This window comes from Phaseolus vulgaris, chromosome 6, assembly GCF_051622355.1.
Source record: "Phaseolus vulgaris cultivar YP4 chromosome 6, ASM5162235v1, whole genome shotgun sequence".
Taxonomy (NCBI): Eukaryota; Viridiplantae; Streptophyta; class Magnoliopsida; order Fabales; family Fabaceae; genus Phaseolus; species Phaseolus vulgaris.
In genome coordinates, this window is record NC_143503.1 from 25,582,325 (window position 1) to 25,604,590 (window position 22,266).

Genomic DNA, 22,266 nt, shown 5'->3' on the forward strand with positions numbered 1-22,266 from the left:
TGTTGTTCTTGTAGTGTTCAAGAACTGCTGTGTTTGTAAGTAATTGGTACTGTTTTTAGTGGATTCCACCTTGGGGTAAGGTGAGACTGGACGTAGCTCTGTATGAGTGAACCAGTATAAGAACTTGTGTGCCTTTTCTTCTCATCCCTGCACTCATTTCTGGTTTTGCTTAATTCTGTCAAGAACTAAATCTGTTCTTTTGAAATTGAATCTGTTAATTCTGGGTTTAAGTAAAAACTGTTCTTCCTGATTTGTTAAAGCTCTCTAATCACAAACAAGGAAATTGTATATGATAGTTTAAGTGATCTGTGAACAAACAGTCTAATCATTAAAATCTGAGAAAGAATCATTCTACTTAAAACCTTGTGTTGAGTAAATTTGTTTGATTTCTAAGCATAGTTGTATCCTTCATCCTCAGAATATTCAGCTTATTTGATTCTGTTATAATCCTCTGTTGATCACAATTTTATATTGAACAAATTCAAATTGTGCTAGACTGCTCTGAAGAATCAATCTGTTTCATGTAAAAATAATCTGTTCTTTTTGCCTCTGGTATACTGAAAATTGTGTGTTCTTGTGAAAATTTTATAAGCTCAATTCACCCCTCCCCTCTTGAACTTAGACACTAATAGACCCAACAATACTTTCCAGTCAAATTTAAGATTCTAGATCAAGAATTAGAAGAAAAACAATAATACCAATAATCAATCAAGAACAAAATATTATTCAAATATCACCTCACTACATAAGAGTTTGAACATATTACTCTAAATTCCAAAAGGTAGAATTAGCCACTCATGATGACTATTACACACAAGGAAAGCATGAAAAGAAGATCCACGATGTTTCTCCTTGACGACTGCCTCCTCGAATGTTTCTCACACCTCTTATTCTCCCAATTGGGTTACAAGTCACTTAATGGTGTTTTCCTCTCAATCCTGCATACTAGGGTTATCCTCAAGTCCCCTATTTAACATAATTTTCGTGGGCTTAAGTGGATTCTCGCTCAAGCGAGAATGGGCTCGCTTGAGTGAGCAAAACGACGTCCAACCCAACTTTACTGGTGCTATCTTGTTCAAGCGAAATATAGTTCGCTTGAGCGAGCCCCCTGGTGGTGAGATGGTTCTTTTGCGCGTTTGGCAACTTGGTGAGTGTTGATGCATTTCAACTTTTCATTTTTAGCTTTGTATATTCTCCTTTTGCCCAATCATCTTCATACTCCCATAAAATCTTGAAATTAATATCAAAATTGGATATAAATCGTTTTTATTCAATTACAAACCATAAAATATGTAAAAATGTAAAAATTCATAAATTAAGAGTTATTTTATACTTACTTTAACAATTAATATTCGTAAGTGTCTATATTTTAATATGAAATATCATGTTATACTAATAGAAAAAAATAATCAATAACAATTTATTATGACAGTTGAATATTACCTATCATAAAAAAATGATATTGTGGCATTTCTGTAATAAATGTTAACTTTATTATTTTAGATAAAAGTAAAAATGAGACAATAACTACTTAATATGTATTTTTTTTAGGACCCTAGTAATAACTAGTTTCTTCTAATTTTAACTTCTCTTTTCATTCTTGAATGCAAATTGAGCGTTGAGCGCTAAAAATTGTTGCAATTGAAAAGCGCTAGAAAATACAGCAGGTTCGATTAGAACCGCATCAGAAAAAAGCACAAATTCTCTGGTCCGATCAAAATCGTGGTGGTGATAGTGATGGAGAACGCTCCTTTGACCATGTCCTCGGGTGGCCCAAACCCTCGCGCCCCGACATCGACGGCTTCACAATCGAACCCTTTCTCCGTCGCGGCTGTCACCATCTCCAACGACGCCGTCTTCATCGAAACCAACCCCGACCACTCGTTCCAAGCCATCCGCGAGCAAATATTCGAATCCAATGATACAATCCTAATTCCAGCCCCAATGAACGGCTTCGCGCAGCAAGCAGAGTCCATCCTCCCTAGCATGGACAAAACCGTCATCTGCGGCTTCAAATCCTAAACCCTCCCCGTCTACGCCAAACTCGCCACCCACTTCGTCATTTTGAATAACTGGTTCGCTTCGGTTCCGACTTCAACCCAACCGAATCGGTTCTACATCACTACGCCCTCAAGTGAATCTCCCGAACAATAGGCGGCAATTTACATCCCACAGTAACTTCCATGCTGGTGTGAATGACCTATTTATCTCTCAGGTATTCTCTTTCATTGATTATGGTTATGGAAACTGGAATTTCTGTATGTATAATATAATCCTTTTTCCACAGGCTTTAATAGAAAATACACAAGCAAATGAAATATTGAAACAGGCTCCTTTCTTGATACGATTTACGAGCAGGGTTAAAATATACTCTGCAAGAAACTCTTTTTTGACTTTGATTTGATTTCTGGTTATCCTTGTATTATTTATTTACAATAGATAGCTGCAACTGCAAGCAAGGTTTTGGAGTTCCTGTATCATAATATGTCACTGCATTGGTAATATAATGATTTGCACTTTTGTGGCACACACCAAATTGATACATATCTTAAACTTGAACTGGTGTAGCATCTTCTACTCCTTAACAACGGAAGATACCTATAATCTAACAGCTGGAGATTGTTTTAAGCAGATCAGGTTTATCAAAGTGGTTATGTTGAATCACTACAACAAGCTGTATTGAGGCATATCTTGATTTTATTTATAAATTTAAACCTTGTTATATTACCTAGGTTATTTTCACAGATATTTTGGCTTAATCCTACCAACATAGCTTCTGCATGTTAGAGGCTAGACACATATTTCTTGATAAGGGTTGACGGAAAGCTATGTTTGGAGGTGGTCTTATATTAGGTATTTCTGCAGAATCAGATAGGACTAAACCAATGACACTATTTGTTCAGGTTTTGTATTTATTAGACACATGTTACTGTAGAATATATCATAATAGTTTATATTTTTTGGATGCATTCAGGATGAGTTTTTCTTGCATCAATTTTGAGGAAGATTAGCTCAGTTTTCTTCGTTTCATGGTTTGTCTGTGGTGGAATTGGAATTGGAATTAGCTCTAATTTGATCTTTTGTGATTTTGAATTGGAATTGCTTGTTTGCTACAATATTGTTCATCCAGTCAATGTAATACTTACTTTATAATTTAAGAGTACCTATGGAAAATTTGTCTGAAAAAAGTTGGATGACTAAAGTATGTTTTGTTTATTTTCTCAATGCAAAACGCTTAATTGAAGTTGGTTTTCGGTTTTAGTTTTTATAAAAAGGAATGAGACAGAGTTGTGTTTCGATTATTACTTCTGGACTCAACAAATAGAGCAAATTATGATATTTATTACTTAATCACCCAAATAGGCAGGTTTAAAAATTCTTTAAATTAGATTAGGTGGATAATACCCAAATATTTTGACAGTTGAGTTGCTGTCATCCAAGATTGTGTGGGATCATCGAAGGTTGCCTTCAACAAAGATAAGATATTGGTGTTTCTTCATGGCTTTGCAAATCAATTTCTTTCTGGGGGATACCATGGTATGCCTTTTGTTCTCAAATAAATTGTATTATTTACAAATATATTTATTTCTTTTGGTTTCCACTTGTAAAGCGAAGTAATCTCACAACAATTTGAATCTGTATCAGTGAATGTATCGAAAGGGAACATCCTTCAATTCAAATAAGTGATGTTGTTTTCTTTCAAGTGGCTGAATTTGTCACTGTGTTTCAGTTTTATAAGTGTTTAACTTCTAAGGTGAGAATGATAATATAAGAATTTCAATCTCTCTCAACATACGTTTCTCTTGTCCTCATTCAAGCTGAAATACTTAACATTGCCCCCCTTGATTACAGGTATTCAATGCAAATTTTTAAGCATTCATGGTCTGGAACAGGAAAAATTTCTGATTCATCTGAATGATAGAATTTAATTGATTCTCCATGCATATTTTCCTTTCATTTCACATTGAATTTAATTAGCTGGTGGTCCCAAAGGTTAACACATTTGTTTTTTCCTTTCATTTGCAGGACATATTTTCAGTCAATATTTTATCTATATTTAAGATAGAGATATAGAAGACATTAGGATTAGGATGTAATAAACTTTTTTTTTTTTTTAAGTGTTTCCGATAAGTTGTAAAATTTGTTAGTTTATTTAAATATACAACTTAGTTTTTTTGCACAATGTTTATTGGATAATATTATAAAAGAATTAGTTTGTTTGAAAATTGTATATTATTATATGCAGGTTGACGAACAATTAATGAATAGAGAAAACATGATAAAATAAATTGATTTTTTTTTAAAAAATATTAATTTATTATGATGATTAAAATATTACTTGTTATAGAAAATAATACATTTTATGACGGTTGAAATATTATATTTCTATATTTTTTTATTTGGATATAATTTTAACTCAGAAAAAAGGGAAAAAATTAAAAATATATTAGAATTTTTTATATGATGTATCTCTTAAACTGACATAAAAAGGTGAATTTTCTACGAAGATTCTGCGATTGTTATATATGTAAAGTATAATTTTTTTATGTTTCCTATATATATGAAGGTTCTAAAATTATTAAAAAAAAGTCTATTTTAATTGTCATTAAAATATTTTTTTCTTAATGTTATAATTTATTTTAAATATGGTAAATAATAATTACTTTTAACACATTTATCTATATATAATCAAGATAATTTATTTTATATATATAGCATCAATTATAAATTAACAATAATAAATTAAGTATGAAAATAATGATGTATTTTTTGCACATTTTTTACAAATAATGTAATATAAAAAAGTTATATTTTATTATTTCCGTGAGAATCAAATTAAATAAATAATTAAGTTTTTTTTATGACAATTAAAAATAACATAAATATTTTTAATTTTATCATGAAATTCATCAAAAATATTATTATTTTAATATAATTCAAATATATATACAATAAAATATTTTAATATTTCATTATTTTCTCTAATTATATCAAATTGTACACCTATCACACATCATATCCATATATTTAATTATACTATTTCACACACATCACCAATCATATATAAATAATAATAAAAAATAAAATTTAATTAAAATTTAAAACTTATTATTTTTCAAAAATACACGTGAAAGTTAAGTGCACGAAAATTAAAATAAATAATTATTTACTTGACTCAACTAAATCTTCATACACTTATTATAAATTTAAATTTAATTTAAAAATATATTTAATATTTAAAATAAACTTTCATCATCTTAATATTTTATTATTATTATTTATATTTCTTGTTCGTAGTTGTTTAGCCAACACACTGCATTATTTTTGTATTTTTTTCTAAAATAAAGTTTCTCTGTTTAGCCAACACACTACATTATTTTTGTTTTCTTTTTTCAAAATAAAGTGTGGCCTATACATTTATTATTTAGGGTGTTTCTTCCTACACCTCTACACTTTTCTTCCTGCACCCCTACATTTTTCCAAAATACCTAAATTACCCTTTACAATTTTAGATGATTCCAGAATAGTGGTTCTGTAAGCAAATGATATTTTCGAAATAAAAAATCCAGAAGACAAAAAGTTATTTCGAAACATCTTTTTTGGAACATTTTTTATTTATTTCTGGATTTATAAATCTGAATTTCATAAAACATGTTCCGAAAATATTTTGGGAAGGACCATCCGAAAATCATTTTTAAAGGGGGGTAAAACAGTCTTTTCCAAAAGTGAGGGGGTGCAGGAAGAAATTTGTAGGTGCAGGAAGAAGTTGCCCATTATTTATTAGACTCACACTAATTTTGGTTATTTTAAAAAAAAAAAAATTAATGTAGACTTTACTTAACTAGACCCATGTTATTTTATTTGTCTTTTCTCTCTTCTATTTATTGAAGTCTTGACCACTGCTATTGGTCACTATTACGTCCCTACACTATTTGTTGACAGCTAATTCAATTTATTTTTTTGTGGTTCATCATAGATCACAATCTGGAGAGTCATATTAAATAGAGTGTGAATAGTTAGATACATGTGGGTTTTTTTTGTTAAATAGAGGAATCAATTAGACATCTATTCCTTAAAGTGATATTACATTGACAATTGAGAAAGTTACAACAATGCATAATGAATTAAAGTATCACTTTTCCCAGTTTGAGAATTTGAGACAGAATAGGATTGGAAACAGAGGAACCTTACAGTTTTTAGGAATATTATAACTGATCGAGTAGAAATATTTACTTTCACTTAACTGAAAATTTCATCTTGGATATCTTGTAACAAAAAATATGCAGTGTGTTCTTAAGGAACTCAATCCTGTGTACGAATTGAAACATACTTTAAATACTCCCATATATTAATTTTATTTTTTTCTAATAAAAAAATTTAAGAATACATGTTTATGTGGTTTCTATTTCATTTTGCCCTATATGTGTTTTCAGTATCAATGTTACACATATGTATTCTTTAATTACAACCACAAAAATATAAAAAATATATGGTAAATATCTTAATATAATCTTGTGATTGACACCACTTTTCATGTCAATTTTGTGTGGTCCTGGTTGTTAGAATTTGTCATATTAAAAATGTTATACATTTTATTAGGGATTTAAAATAATAAAATACTGAAAAGAATTTGCAGTCTAATTGAAATGATGAGAAGATAGTTTGAGTAACTTATCATACAATATAGGTTGTGAAAATATTATTATTCTATTTTTAATTACAACTACAAAAATATAAGGCAAATATCTTAATTTAATCTGTGGATGACACCACTTTCTATGTCAATTTTGCTTCACATAATGGACCTGTTTGTTATAATTTTCATACTAAAAATGTTATACATTTTATTTGGGTTTCAAAATAATAAAATACTTAAAATAATTTGCAGTCTAATTGAAATGATGAGTAGCTAGTTTGAGTAACTTATCATAAAATATAGGTTGTGAAAATATTATTATTCTATTTTTAATTACAACCACAAAAATATAAGGCAAATATCTTAACCTAATCTCGTGGATGACACCACTTTCCATGTCAATTTTGTTTCCATGTCAATTTTGCTTCAGGTAATGATCCTCTTTGTTAGAATTTTCATACTAAAAATGTTATACATTTTATTAGGGTTTCAAAATAATAAAATACTTAAAAGAAGTTTCAGTCTAAAGAAGCTAGTTTGAGTAACTTATCATAAAATTCACTTTTCGAAAAGTAATTTTAATTATTTTCTTTATCAATAAAGAATAAATAAAATATAATGAGATATTTCAGGGGTGTCTCAACCTTTATACATAAAGTGGCCAAGACCAACCTCCCCAACACTTGACCTACAAACATTCTTCAGACTCTAGAAACCATCAAATCAATGCTAATTGAAAGACATGGTAAGCTACATCAACAGAAATCATCATACCATATCAGGGTCCTTATAACTAGTCTTTAGTCAAAACAATACACACAAAAATCCCCTAATAGAACCAAAAGCCCACAAACACATCTACAAAACAAAATCCCTCACCCACAAATAAATCCCACAAAAACCACTCCAAATTGAACCCGCTTTCTTCAAAACCTAAAGAAACTTTACCTGCCTACTAACCTGTCTGGGAACTGCAATACCTGTTCATAGTCTTAGCAACTATATACCACAAGAACTTGCACAAAAATCCAACAAACCTGATTGGGAGCCACGTTCTCTTTTCATAACCACACCAACAGTAGAATAAGAACCTGGACAAACAAATCTAATTGTCCTAGACAAATAGTTAGAACAGTTTGCAAAACATCACTTTTTCAAATACTCCATACAACACAAGGGATCCTCCGCCAATCTTTCCTTGGTTGTAACTTAAGACCAAGAGTTCCTTTGAGCCACAGTAAAAACCTCCAAAGGATTACTCTCCCATTCTTAAAAATATTATTATAATATAAATAATTATAAAATCATAAATAATATTTATAAACAATAATAATAAATAATAATTTTAAATAATAATCATAACTAATAAATATGCATAAAATTAATAATATTAATAGTATTAATAATGTTGATAATATGAATAATATTAATTTTTTTATTAATATTAATAATATTTAATAATATTATGAATATTAATAATATTAAAAATAATATTAATATTAATAATAATAATATTAATTAATTTAGATAATTAGATATCAATTGAGAAACTATTTATTCATAATAGAAACTAATTTAGATACTAAAAGTTTTTTAGTCTCTAAAATAATATTTAATTTAATTTTTTTTTATTTCTAAGTTTTTTTTTCTTTTCTATTTGAGACATAATATTGATTATATATAGTACCTTTCTTTTCTGTTTTTCTTAAACCTTTTTATTGGATTCTGGTCCTCCATGCAAATTTGGAACAAAATTGATTGGGATGGAATATGGAGAAAATCAATATTCCATATGTGGGATAAAAGGACGGCTCAATTCCCTATCTAGCACCATTCACATCTTTATTTCCCTATCTAGCACCCTTTTGTTTTTATTTCCCTATCTAGCATCCTTTTGTTTTTATTTCCCTATCTAACACTCTTTTATTTTTTATTTCCCTATCTAACACCATTTTAAAAATAAATAAATAATAAATTATTATTTTTTTATAATTTTAATTTTGAATGCATTAAAAAATAAATATTTTTAATGTTTAAAATAATTAAAAATATAATTAATGAATAAATAAATAAGTTTTTACAAAATAAAAATAAAAAAGTAATAATGCCAATGCCAATGAGCAGCGTTTAAGATCAATTCCTCGACCCCACTTCTTCCCTCTTCAAACTTAAAACATACATTACCAACTGAGACGGATAAAAACTAATGTTTTTTTTTATAAAATTAGTTTAGACTTAAGATTTTCTAGTAGTTTATTAAGATAGTTTTTAAATTTTTTTTAGTTATATTGCAGGATTGTCAGTTTTTCATGCATTGAAAAATGTCCAAGAACTTTATACGAGTTGAAGTATTTACTCCAGTATATTAATTTTATTTTTTTAATAAAATATTTTAATATACAGATTTATATCGTTTCAATGTTGTTTTGGCCTGAACCATATCTTCTACCATCAATGTTACACATATATTTTTTTTTAATATCAACCACAAAAATATAAGGTAAATATCTTAACTTAATTTTGTGGATGACACCACTTTTCATGTCAATTTTGAAATGAAAATTTATCACCATGACAATTATGAATTAATGATTTTGCTTCACGTAATGGTACAATTTGTCATCCTAAAAGTTGTATACATTTTATTAGGATTTCAAAATAACAAAATTCTTAAAAGAATCTAAAGTCTAATTGAAATGAGAAGCTAGTTTGAAGCTAGTTTGAGTAATTTATCATAAAATGACTTTTTTCAAAAAGTAACTTTAATTATTCTAAATAAGCATGAATTATTTTTTTGAAATTCTATAAAAAGTAAATACAAGATTATTTGCATTAGAAATTTTTTAATGAGTAAAAAGTGAGCCACATAGTATCCCAATAATGCATATTTGAGAAATTATATAAACGCTTTGCACTAAAACTATAAAAAAATAATTAAAACGTGAATTGGAACATATTGATTTGGACCACATATGTGTGTTTTTGTCTACTCCTACTCCATAAGTGTCGTACTTCATGCTTACGAGGTCCATTTAAATTTCAATCCTCGCATTCTTCTATTACTTGTTTTATGTGCCTTCATCTTAGTTGTCAACTTCCCATCCTTGATTGTGTTGTAAAAGTTCCGTTTTTTTATAGCAAACAAGAATTAATTAACTAATGGAAACTCTTTTTTATCAAAACTAAAAGTTAATTAATTAAATAAAATATTGTAGGAATGTTTCAACTTTATAAAAAAGTTAGTAAAAGTTTCGATATTTTAAATATAGTTCCATATAGTTTAAGAGTTAATATTAATAATAATTTATATATATTTTTCTTCTTTTAATATATTAAATTTTTTTAGAACAAAATCGTGATAGAACACCAACTTTCAAAATAAACAATAAATTAGAAATTAGAAGAAATTTTCTCCTTAAATCCCAAATGTAATCGGAGACCAACCTCCTTTGCTTAGAAAAAAAAATAAGAGTGATGATATTTTGACACGTTGCTCCACCTTACACTCACAACAAAATATTAATATTTATAATAAAAATAATTAAAAAAAGAATTTTTTTTAATAAAAATATAAATAAAATGCAAAATGTTAAAATAATTTTTAAAATTAAAAAAATTAAAAAAAAATATTAATATTTATTGGGGTGTAGGCGGAACATGGTGTAAAAAAAACAATTGTTGCACTAATATACAGTTGTTACCTACAAACATAGTGTTGACGAAATACCTTCCACCCAGCTTCACACCTTCTCTATTAATGGTCCTTCACGTCAGATATGTGTCCATTATGTTTCCAACATAACCATGTTATTAACCTAACAATAAAACACCTCCCAAACAAATGCTCAAACAACTAACCTTGTCAGAAAACAAACTCCAATAGCAATCTAAAGCGAATAAAGACATACTAAAGGATCAATACACCAGTCAGAAAAAGAAAAACAAGCATAGGAATATTTAGAAGAGAGTCAAGACCAAACCTTCACTTGAGCCAAAGAGAAGATCTCAAAATAATCCAAAACTCCACCTTTAAAAAATAATCTTATGTCTATGACTCCAAATCTCAATAACTATCGTGATCCAAATGTTTCCCTTCCCTAATAAGACTGACTTCGGAGCATTACACAACAAGGACTACAGAAAATGGGAGTGAGCATGGATGAGGGTTATCAACGAAATGCCTAACCAACCATAACAAAGATTCCACACCAGCCTGGATATTCTACATTCGAAAACCAAATGATTTACCTCCTCCTCTTTAACCCCACAAAAGCAATACAATACACTTTTGACAGGAATCCTGCGTCTATGTAAATCGACCTTAGTGGCAATCCTATTTCCCAGCACCTCCAAGTCGTAACCTGAGCAGAGGGCGAAGTCTTAATCCTCCAAAACAATTAAACATCCTTGACCCGTCCACCTCATAGACACCTCTAAGAAGCCCATAAGCGGAGTTAATTGAGAATTCTTGAAACTTATTGGCTTTCCATACTCACCTATCCACTTTCTCCAAGACCGGACACGAGTCGTGCACTACCTTGAGAAGTTGACAAACCTGGGTCTTCTCTCAGTCAAAAAGACTTCTTTTCCACGCCATAAACCACTCCCAACCATTATTTGCCCAAAACCCACTACGAGCCAACGATATATCTTTCTCGACACTCAATGAAAACAACCTTGGGAACTTAGTCTTCAATTGCTCATTACCAACCCACTGGTCTTCCCAGAACTTGATATCCTTCCCATTGCCAATTTCCCAATTTAAACAATCTCTGAAATTACGACCCCACTTCTCCAACTTCCAAATCTTCTTCAAATCAATCCAGCAAAGGGAAGCATTATAAATACACATGTCCTCCTTCAGATTTCTCCACCATCCATATTTAGATTCTAAAACTTCCTTCCAAAGACCTCCCTCGAAAGAACCCAACTGCCAAATCCACTTACCCATCAAAGCCAGATTGAAGTCCTTAATGTTAACAACTCCAAGTCCACCTTTCTCCTGAGGCTCGCATACCTTTTCCCATGCGACCCAAGCGATCTTCCTCCCTTCGGAGCCCCACCCCCAAAAGAAGTTCCTCTGAATGCTCACTATCTTTTTTATCACCATAACAGGCTTAAAAAACATTGACATGTAGAATAGAGGGATAGATGACAAAAGTGACTTGATGAGACAAATTCTTCCAGCCATAGACAAATTTCTACCTTTCCATCTTCCCAATCTGGATTTGATTCTAGCCACCACACCATCCCAAAACACATTCCTTTTATAACAACCCCCGATATTTGAAAGGGACATTCATAACCTCACATTTAAGAATAAAAGCGTAACCCTGAATAGAGAATGCATCAGTCACGTCTCCCTCGTCACGTGCTTCACTAAAATGGATTGCCAACGAAAGAATGGGTTGTGACGAAGCACTGGAAGGGACAACGCCACCGTGAACGAAGCCGCTGGCCTCACCTTCTCTGATGCCCAAGTTGCCAAAACCCTCACCGTCGTCAGCAAAGGAAACCTTAATTGGATGACCAACTAATTCTATCAAGTTGAGAAAAGGGCCTAAATCCAGTGAATGCCTTACCTAACTATCTTCACGAGAGTGAGCCAAAGCTGACCCAACACAAATTGAATCTTCTAGCCACATCTCTGCACTAATTACCAGGCCCTAGTGGGCCCCTCCTGAACCCTTGGACAACTCCTTAATTACTACAGTACTTAATTCCTTTCTTTCTTATGCACCCTCATGAATTTCAAGGGAATAAGTAATTATGTTATCTGAATGATTAATCCCCCTTGAAGTCTCCCATGCATGCACCGTCCCTTGCACTTCCCCCCACCGTTACCGGAAATTGCGCTGACACCTCCTCCCCACCCTTTGCACCAGTGTCGCTTCCGACGTTAGAGCCATCCAAAACATAAAAATCGTCTTCGATGCTACCATCCACCCACGCCTCAGAATTCCCCTCCGAAGCACCACCCCACCTGCCGTGAGAACATCCTACTTGAGTGACTTTCGCGTAACTTTCTTCTTCGAAAAACATCTTGCATAGAACATCATTAATGCTTACGACTTTAATCAGGTTTGTCAAAGCTCTTAACAACATTCTGATGCGAAGTCTGGAAAATTCAAGAACCTCCCATGAAGTTGTTGCTTCGTACACCTCAATGAAAGTTCCAACGAGAGACCCTACAAGCTCAAAGCATTGATTGCTCCAGAAATTTGAAGGGATTTCTCTACAATAAACCCACAAAAGTTTATCCGCTACCTCAAAAGACTCAGACCAAGGAACAATAGAGGCGGAAATGTCGTCCAACCATTCTTTATTTTCTTCCATAAGCTTTTCTACATAACCCTCCACATCACTTGATAATAAGACATACTTCGCACCTAGGTATCTTAGCCGCACAAAGTTGAACCCTCCCATAAAAAACCCTCCTTCACTACCTTTATGTCCGAAGCTTTAGAAAGATTCCCGACAAAACTTCCCTCTAACACGACATGTTTAAACTATTTTATATGTAGTTCTTAAACTATATCTTATCAAGACTTCATCTATCATTTTTTTTATATGGATTGGAACACTCATAAGTGGTTTATATTTTAATTTTATTCATTATTTGTTAATAAAAAAATCATTTATATTTTTGGTATTATATACGAGAAACTTTATCATTTTAATATAATTTTTTAAAGAATAAAAGAGTAAAGAGTTTAGCAGGACCAGGGGGCGAAAGGAGGAGGGATGATTTGTAAAACTGGAGTTGTAATGAGAGAAAAAAGATGGGACAGAAGCAACATTTGTATGCAGAATGTGATCAACTAATTGTTTGGTCCTTTCAATACGATTTTCTTGAGCAAGAAGCAGCGCTTCAATGTCTGCTACCGTGTATGGGTCAAGACGGGATGTGACAGAGGTGATAAAAGAATCGTATTCGTCAGATAACCCATTAAGAACAACTTCAATGTGATCTTCTATAGAAATGGGACAACCCACAACAGCCAATTGGTCTACGGTTTTCTTGATATCAAGAAGGTAGGCAGAGATGGAGCGGTCTTTCTCGGGTGTATGCAACTGCTGTTTGTGCTTCTTTATTTTGAGAACGAGTTTAAGACGCGTAATGGGTCTGGAGTTTTTCCCAGACTTGGTTTGAAGTGTCCATGCCAACCATCTGAGTTAGGATACCTAAGGTCATAGATGCCAATAACCAGGCCAAGATTGCATGATCCTGACGATCATACTGGATGTATTTGGAATTAACAATGGGGAAAGAATCTTGCTCGACAGAGATGAAGCGCGGAGGAATGCAAGAACCATCTAGAAAATGAAGAATATCTAGGCTTCGAAGGGCGACATTAACTTGTTGCTGCTAGACAAGGAAATTGTCTGGATCCAGTTTCAGAGGGATTGGGGTATGAAAGATATGAGGGAGAAGAGCTTCGAGCTTGGAAGAAAAATTTTCAGAATTGGGTTCAGTGGTAGATGATGAGGCCATTTTTTTGCTCTGGATACCATAAAAGAGTAAAGAGTGAACCAGAGGTTTAGAGAGCAGAAAGAAAGAGAGAATGAGTAAACTTTATTATATGATTCAATACAAAACATACATGGAAGGTTGGGTATTAATAGTACCCAGTGCAGTAGAGAATACATGTAAAACAGTTAAGACTGTTATATACAGTTAAGACTGTTATACCTAATAAAGAAATTATCAAAATAAATAAATTGTAGAAAAATTATGAAATTAAATAAATCATGTCTGTGAAGCAAGACTTCCACGATTTCACTTTTTTTTTATATTTTTAACAAATACAAAAGTAACACTACAAGGAAATCATTAAATAGAAACCAATTTTTAGAGATCAAAATAATTAGTTGCAATAGTAACTAAATTAGATACCATTTTAGAAACTAAAAATAAATAAATTGGTTTTAAATTAGTTTCTATTATTGTTAAATAGTTTCTAAATTGGTATCTAATTAGCTACCAAGGTTTTAACTACCAATTATTTAGTTTCTAAATTTGGTAGCGAAAACATTGGTTGCTAATTATATAAACTAATTTAGAAACCAAAAATTTATTTAGTCCCTAAAATGGTCTCTAATTTAGTCACTATAACAACTAATTATTTTTTGTCTCTAAAATTAGTTTTTATTTCATGATTTTCTTGTAGTGTAATATTTGAGATGCATAATTTCATTATATATATATATATATATATATTATTAAAATTATGTTTGATATACGAATTTTAATTTTGTTTTCTTATAATGTATACAAAACATAATTATTGTTATGAAAAATAAAAAGTTAAAATCGTCCTAGTAGAGTATCCACTACAAGAAAAACTTGATTTAGCTTCCAAATATTTGCGTGGGCCATTTGCGGATGCTACTCTCGTCGGTCAAAATGAGTAAAAACCCACGCAAGATTTACATTGGACGCAAAACGGACGCATATATTGATTTAATTTTTTTTTTTTAAAAAAATTTTGCGTCGGCCGCGGTCCACGCATAGGCGTCGGTTTTGCATCGGCCACGACCCACGCATATGCGTCCGTTTTGCGTTGCCCACAGAACCCACACATATGCGTCCGCTATAGCCCACGCATGTTTAGAATTTTAAAATTTAAATATTTTTAATGTATAATAAATATTTTAATATTTAATTCTTTATTATATTTATTTTAGAATTATTTCTTTAATGTTATAATAAATTATTTAATTTATCAATTTTGAATATAAATTAATTAAATTAGATTTATTAAATTAAATAAGAGTTTGATTTAAAATTAATTGAGTAAAATAAAATATATATTTAAATTATTTAAATGTTATATAAAATATTTTTTTTTATTTTAAATATTATTTATTTTAAATTTAATTTATTTATATATTGTCATAACTATTTTATTTTTGAAATTATGATATAAATTAGTTAAATTAAATTGATGATAATAATATTAAATTTATTAGATTTATTAAATATTAATATTAATACTAATAATATTAATAATATGTATAATAATATTAATAATATTTATAATAATATTAATTATAATATTAATAATAATGTTAATTATAATATTAATTATAGGTACTTGCAAATACTCCTAGAGCATTCCTTTCAACATTTATGCCAGCTAGTTTAGATCTGTGAAAGTTTATCTTTAAGCATAGGCAATCTCATAACACCTTAGGATTGCTTTTATTGTAAAAACATTGTTATAAGAATCTTCACACATAAACATGGTGTCATCAACAAATTGCAGCATATACTTCAACCTCATTTCTCCCCACCTTCGCACCTTTAATGAGACTTTCTTTGAGAGCTTGTCTTACTAGCCCTGTTAACCCTTCTGCGACAATGAGAAAAAGAAATGGGGCTAAGGGATCTCCCTGCCTCAACCCTCTAGTTGGTCTAAATTCCTTTGTAGGGCTTTCATTGACCAACACAGACACCGATGCAAACTCTAGACACCCTTTTATCCACATTATCCATTTATTGTGGAAGCCCAACCTCAAAAGCATGTAAAGGAGAAAGTCTCACCTGACCGAGTCATATGCTTTTGCATATTCTACTTTTAAACACAAGTCTCTCCTCCCATAACTCCTCAACTACCTCACTGACCGCAATCTAACATGCCTCTTCCTTTCAAAAAAGTCGATTGACTGGCATTAATCACCAACGGTATAACCTCCTTGATCTGGCATGACAACACCTTAGTTATAATTTTATAGAGTGCTCCCACAAGGGAAATAGGCCTATACTGGTCTAAAGAAGTGTGATCTTTCACTTTAAGCATTAATGTTATGAATGAAGCATTATAACCTTTCAGGATGCATCCCGAGTCCTGTAACGACTTCACTGCTTCCACAATATACTATTTAAGAACAACCCAATTATCCCTTAAGAAATTAAAGTTGAATTCATCTGGACAAAGGCTTTTGAAACCTTCACATTGCCAAATTGCTTCCTTTATTTCCTCCTCTGTGAAGTCAGTAACCAAGCTTGCACTTGTCTCCTGTTACAAAAAATTAAACTCCACACCTTCAAGTCTAACCCCATAATCTTATGTCGCCTGATATCTAACCTGAAACATCTTTTTGGCTTCCCTGCATACAACTTCAAGTTCCTCACACCACAAATTATTTACATTCATGCCTTTCACTCCATTCCTAAGATGTCTCCACCTGAGCATCAAGTGATAGTACCTTGAATTTGAATCACCATACTTGAGCCATTTTTCTCTCGCTTTTTGCCTACATAGTGATTCCATCTTAGAGTCAAGTAACCTCATCTGGCTTAAAAGCTTTGTTCTTCTCAACTTAGCCTTTTCACCAATAGAAGTGGTGTCATCTTGGTTGTCTATGTCCTCAATTTCTTTGACAATCCTCTTCTTTCTAGTAACCATACATCCAAACACATCTCGATTCCATATTTTTAGGCCAGCCTTAAGAGACTTAAGCTTTTCTTTGAACCTGGTTATATTATTACCTTGAATACAATATGACCTCCAATTAACCCCTACCATCTCCTTAAACCCCGACTCCAACAACCAAGCATCAATGGATCTGAATGGCTTTGGACCATAGTCTCTTATTAAAGATTTCACCACTATGGCACAATGATCTGAAACCACTCCCGATTGTACATGTTGCTTACAACCGGACCATTTTTGGATCCACTCCTCCGACACCATCACCCTATTGAGTTTGCTCTTTGTTGAATCGTTGGCTTTGAACCAGATGTATTTCTTGCTTACAACTGGTAATTCCACCATATAATTCCTCTCAATAAAGCTATTAAAATCCCTGATTTTGTTCTTTTGGTTACCCGTGACACTAGACTCTCTTCTTTCACTAACATTCTTGACAATATTAAAGTCACCATAGAAACACCAGGCCAGGTTCTGATGTGCACACTTGATATTCGACAGCTCCGCCCATAAAGACTCATTTTCAACCAAGTTGCATGAGGCATAGATATTTATCACTGCACAATGACACTTCGATGCAATATGTTGCCCAAAGATAGTTATGTAATCTTTTCCCATCACATGTCTCTCATAGCCAAACGCACCTTTATGCCACATAGTTAACATACTCTCTGCTCCACTTACGCCTTCATTGTGAATCCATCCAACCTTATTATCACCCCATAACGAAAAGCATCTAGAGTCTGAAAGAGCAGATGCTTTAACCTTCTGAAGGCACAATAAATTCGCCCCTCCTTAGCAATAATATGCCTAATATAATTAGCTTTTGTCCCCCCTCCCAACCCTCTTATATTAAGATTGACAATAATCATAATAACTCTTGTAGGATACCCTCCTCTGACTTCTTCTTAATCTCCTTATCTTTATCTTCCATTCTTCTAAATTCGTCGATTATTTTCTCCTCGTTCCCGCAACATGACGTCCCTAAGAGTTTACCCACCTCCCAAATTTTTTATGGGTCGTTTGGAGTACCCTCCTTCCTCAATCTATTGTTGCATAATAAAATGTCACTTTCAGATGAAAATCTCCTTCACCCTTGCCCATTTCTGAAAACCCTTGTCATGTCGTATTCCCCATATGTAGCTCGAAAGTTGGAGAAAAAGAACATGGTAGCACCTCTTGACGACCTACGACCCTGTTCAGGCCTCCACCGCTCCTTCCTAAACCTCCCATCCGCCTCTGACTTCTCTCAGAATCTAATCTCTTCCGGTTACCCACCATTCGAAAACCTTAGCTCATGTAATAGATGTTGTTAGAGGAAATGATTTGAAATTACAAAAGGGGATGGAGAACTTTATATATTTAGTTAAATATGAGTATGAGTATTATTTCTTCATTTTTTTTTTGTGTTTATCATTTTTGGTATCCTATACGAGAAAAATTATAAGTCTAATATAATTTTTTAAAGAAATTATCAAAATAAAAAATTGTAGAAGAGTTATAAAATTAAATAAATCATGTTTGGGAAGCAAGACTTTTCCACAAACACGATTTCACTTTTTTATTTTTAACAGATACAGAAGTTATATTTAAGCTGCATTTTTCGTTTCATATATTTTTTTTATTAAAATTATGTTTGATATATGAATTTTAATTTTGTTTTCTTATAATGTATACAAAGTATAATTTTTATGTCATGAAAAATACACACTTTTGTTCACAGCAGAGCTACTGGACTATCCTAGATTAAAAGGAATTGTACATATGGGTGTGGTAAACTATGCAAATTTTTCTGCATAAACTGCAAAATATGAAACTTAGCTTTTATTTGTATTTTGCTGGTTTGTAATGCTTTTGGATTATAAGCTAGAAGATGTGGTTTTAGTAATACATACTTTTTATTTATTTATTTTCTAATGATAAAAAGAAATTGTTATGAAAAATAAAAAGTTGAAATCGTCCTACTGGAGTATCTTAAATGTGAAGTCGTGTTTTCCAAGTATAATATATCGAATTTTGTAATATTTTAGTTTTTTAACTTATTTTCTTATTACTTTTGATACAGTACTTTCAACAACCTTCTTCACTTTCGTGTACCTCGTTGAACTTTCCCTTCACCACAATTTTATTACAACTACTTCGCACATTTTCAATATGTTATAAGTTGTAGCTCACGAACAACACACAGTCTATTATAAACTACCTTACTAGATAGGGTTTTTTTTTTTTTTTTCTGTCGAAGATTATGCTGACTAATGTAATAAGGTTAAATAGCATCTTTAAAATATTCTTTATTTTTTTATTTTTTTAAAAGAAAACTGTAGTGTATAAAGGTATGTATGAATTGCAAAATGGATGATTCAGTTGTATGACAAATAATAATATTAAACCGTAAAAAAAAAATATCACATTTTATCTCTTCCTCTCCATGCAAATCTAAAGAAGTTTAACCATGCACGTGTTTTTGGCTCTTCATGATATATCCCGTACTAAGAATCTAACATGTGATGCATATCTTTCATGATTTTTTTTTATTTAACACTAGTTTTTTACAATCCCTTTTAATAATAAAATATTATATTTTTTAATAAAGTTAATAAAAAATTAAAATAAAATTATAGTATATTTCATTGTGAAATGTATGTGGAAGTAAACTAAGAGTGTTTTTTCATATTTAATATGCCGCTACGCTATAAATAGGTATCAAGTATTTGCCATGAATCATTCCGGTCTTCTCTAAAATCCTTAGCCAAACTACTTCTCCTTAATTTCTTCCTTTTTCAGTTACAAAACTTTTCCAAATCATGGGTAACACCCCATTTCTTCTGTTGTCAAATCTTCAAAGCTTTTGGCCTTCTTTGTTTGTGATAATTACCTGTTTCATCATTATGATCAAAACCCTAAGGTCTAACTTCACCGAGAGTTCTAAGAAACAAAAGCCAAACCTCCCTCCAGGTCCCAAACCATGGCCTATAGTAGGCAACCTTCCTGAAATGCTTGCAAAAGAACCTGCACATAAGTGGATACATAATCTCATGAAAGAAATGAACACTGAAATTGCATGTATCCGCTTAGGAAATGCCTATGTTATCCCAGTCACATCTCCCACCATTGCTACTGAGTTCTTGAGAAAACAAGATGCAACTTTTGCATCAAGATCACTAAGCATGTCCACTGAACTCATCACTAGTGGATATTCAACAACAGCTTTTGCGCCCTTTGGGGATCAGTGGAAGAAAATGAAGAAAATTTTAACCAATGATTTGCTTTCTCCACAGAAGCACCTATGGCTTCACGACAAAAGGACGGAAGAAGCTCAAAACCTTACGTTTTACGTCTACAACAAGTGCAAAATGGTGAACGATGGTATTTCTGGCCTTGTGAATGTTAGGACTGCTGCAAGGCATTATTGTGGAAACCTTATCAGAAAAATTACTTTTAATACAAGGTATTTTGGGGAGGCTAGAGAGGATGGAGGGCCCGGTTTTGAGGAAGTAGAACATGTCGATTCCATCTTTGATTTGCTCAACTACGTTAATTCCTTTTCTGTTTCTGATTATATGCCATGCTTGAGGGCACTTGATTTGGATGGTCACGAGAAGAAAGTGAAGGAAGCTTTGAGGATCGTCAAGAAGTATCATGATCCCATCGTTCAACAGAGAATCAAACAATGGAACGATGGATTAAAGATTGATAAAGAGGACTGGCTTGATGTTCTCATCTCTCTGAAAGACTCCAACAATAACCCATCCTTAACATTGGAAGAGATCAATGCACAAATCATAGTAATATACTTCACTTTTCTCCTGGTTTTTTGTTTTTTTTGTACTTATACTAACACGTAAATGCAAATCATATTTCTTGCGGGAGAGGGGTTTATTTATGAACATACATTTACTTTCTTTTCCATTCACTTTCACATTCTTTTCTTTCAATCTTTCTCCTCTTTTCTTCTCACCTCTATCAGTTTCTCGTTTTACCCTTTTCTTTTAACCATTTACATAGTTTGTAAGATGGATTGGAATCATGTAGGTAGTTCTAGATCTTATACAATAACTTCTGATTTGGCTACATTTCATGCATGTTGTAAAGATGAAATTTGAAATAAATATTCAAACTCATTGTAGGAATTGATGGTTGCAACAGTGGACAATCCATCAAATGCTTTTGAATGGGCACTTGCTGAGATGATTAACCAACCAGAGTTGCTCCATCGAGCTGTTGAAGAATTGGACAGTGTGGTAGGAAAAGACAGGATGGTCCAAGAATCAGATATACCTAAGCTAAACTATGTGAAGGCTTGTGCAAAAGAAGCATTTCGTCTTCATCCCATTGCACCTTTTAATCCTCCCCATGTCTCTATGAGTGACACCATGGTGGGAAATTACTTCATCCCTAAGGGTAGCCATGTACTACTAAGCAGACAAGAACTTGGAAGAAACCCAAAAGTGTGGAATGAACCCTACAAGTTCAAACCTGAACGCCACCTGAAGAGTGATGGAGATGATGTGGTTTTGACGGAACCAAATTTGAAGTTGATATCATTTAGCACAGGAAGGCGTGGGTGTCCCGGAGTGATGCTTGGAACCACAATGACAGTGATGTTATTTGCTAGATTGCTCCATGGCTTCAGTTGGACTGCACCACCCAATGTTTCAACCATCAACCTCTCTGAGTCAGACCATGATATCCTTCTTGCACAACCACTCCTGGCAGTTGCTCAGCCAAGATTACCACCACAGCTATATATATACCAACAATAAATTAAATCAAAATTTAGTTTATATCTTGGTTTATATTTTAACATGATGAATAAATGTTATTGTAATACAATAAGCTCGTGTTTAATTAAATGTCGTATGGTGTAAAAAGGACTCAACTGTTGGTCGAGTTCAAGGTTAGGGAAAATCATTGACTTCAAAGTCCAAATTTTTTGTAATATTCCACTAATCTTAAGCTTCATAAAATATTTTGAATAACAAAATAAGCTAGCACTTTGATAGCTGTACACATTTGCAACATCAAATTTACATAAAATTTTCAAATTTTGGTTTCGTGCATATGTCTTCCTAGTAAAAATTTACCAGGGAAATTTAAAATGGATAGAAAAAAAATTATTTACAATTTTCGATAAGTTGTGCGGTTTTAATTGAAAAAAAAAAATCATGCTAGTAAAAAGACGAATTTAGTTTG

At 32.0% G+C, this 22,266-nt stretch overlaps 1 protein-coding gene and 1 long non-coding RNA gene across 3 annotated transcripts; both read left to right on the forward strand.

The window, feature by feature from the left end:
* Positions 1 to 1,591: 1,591 nt before the first annotated feature.
* On the forward strand, positions 1,592 to 4,226 carry LOC137831566 (uncharacterized). 2 transcript variants are annotated; one of them, XR_016521816.1, is made up of 4 exons: positions 1,592 to 2,215; positions 3,422 to 3,537; positions 3,646 to 3,754; positions 4,027 to 4,226. It is a non-coding gene; the product is annotated as an uncharacterized LOC137831566 (long non-coding RNA). The 2 variants fall into 2 exon arrangements; XR_016521815.1 differs by having other exon boundaries at positions 1,597 to 2,215; positions 3,853 to 4,226.
* A 15,651-nt stretch (positions 4,227 to 19,877) lies between these two features.
* On the forward strand, positions 19,878 to 21,836 carry LOC137833497 (isoleucine N-monooxygenase 2). Its single transcript, XM_068641842.2, has 2 exons — positions 19,878 to 20,858; positions 21,201 to 21,836. Exons 1-2 carry the CDS (start codon positions 19,878 to 19,880, stop codon positions 21,834 to 21,836), a joined length of 1,617 nt encoding a protein of 538 aa, XP_068497943.2.
* The last annotated feature ends 430 nt before the right edge of the window (positions 21,837 to 22,266 follow it).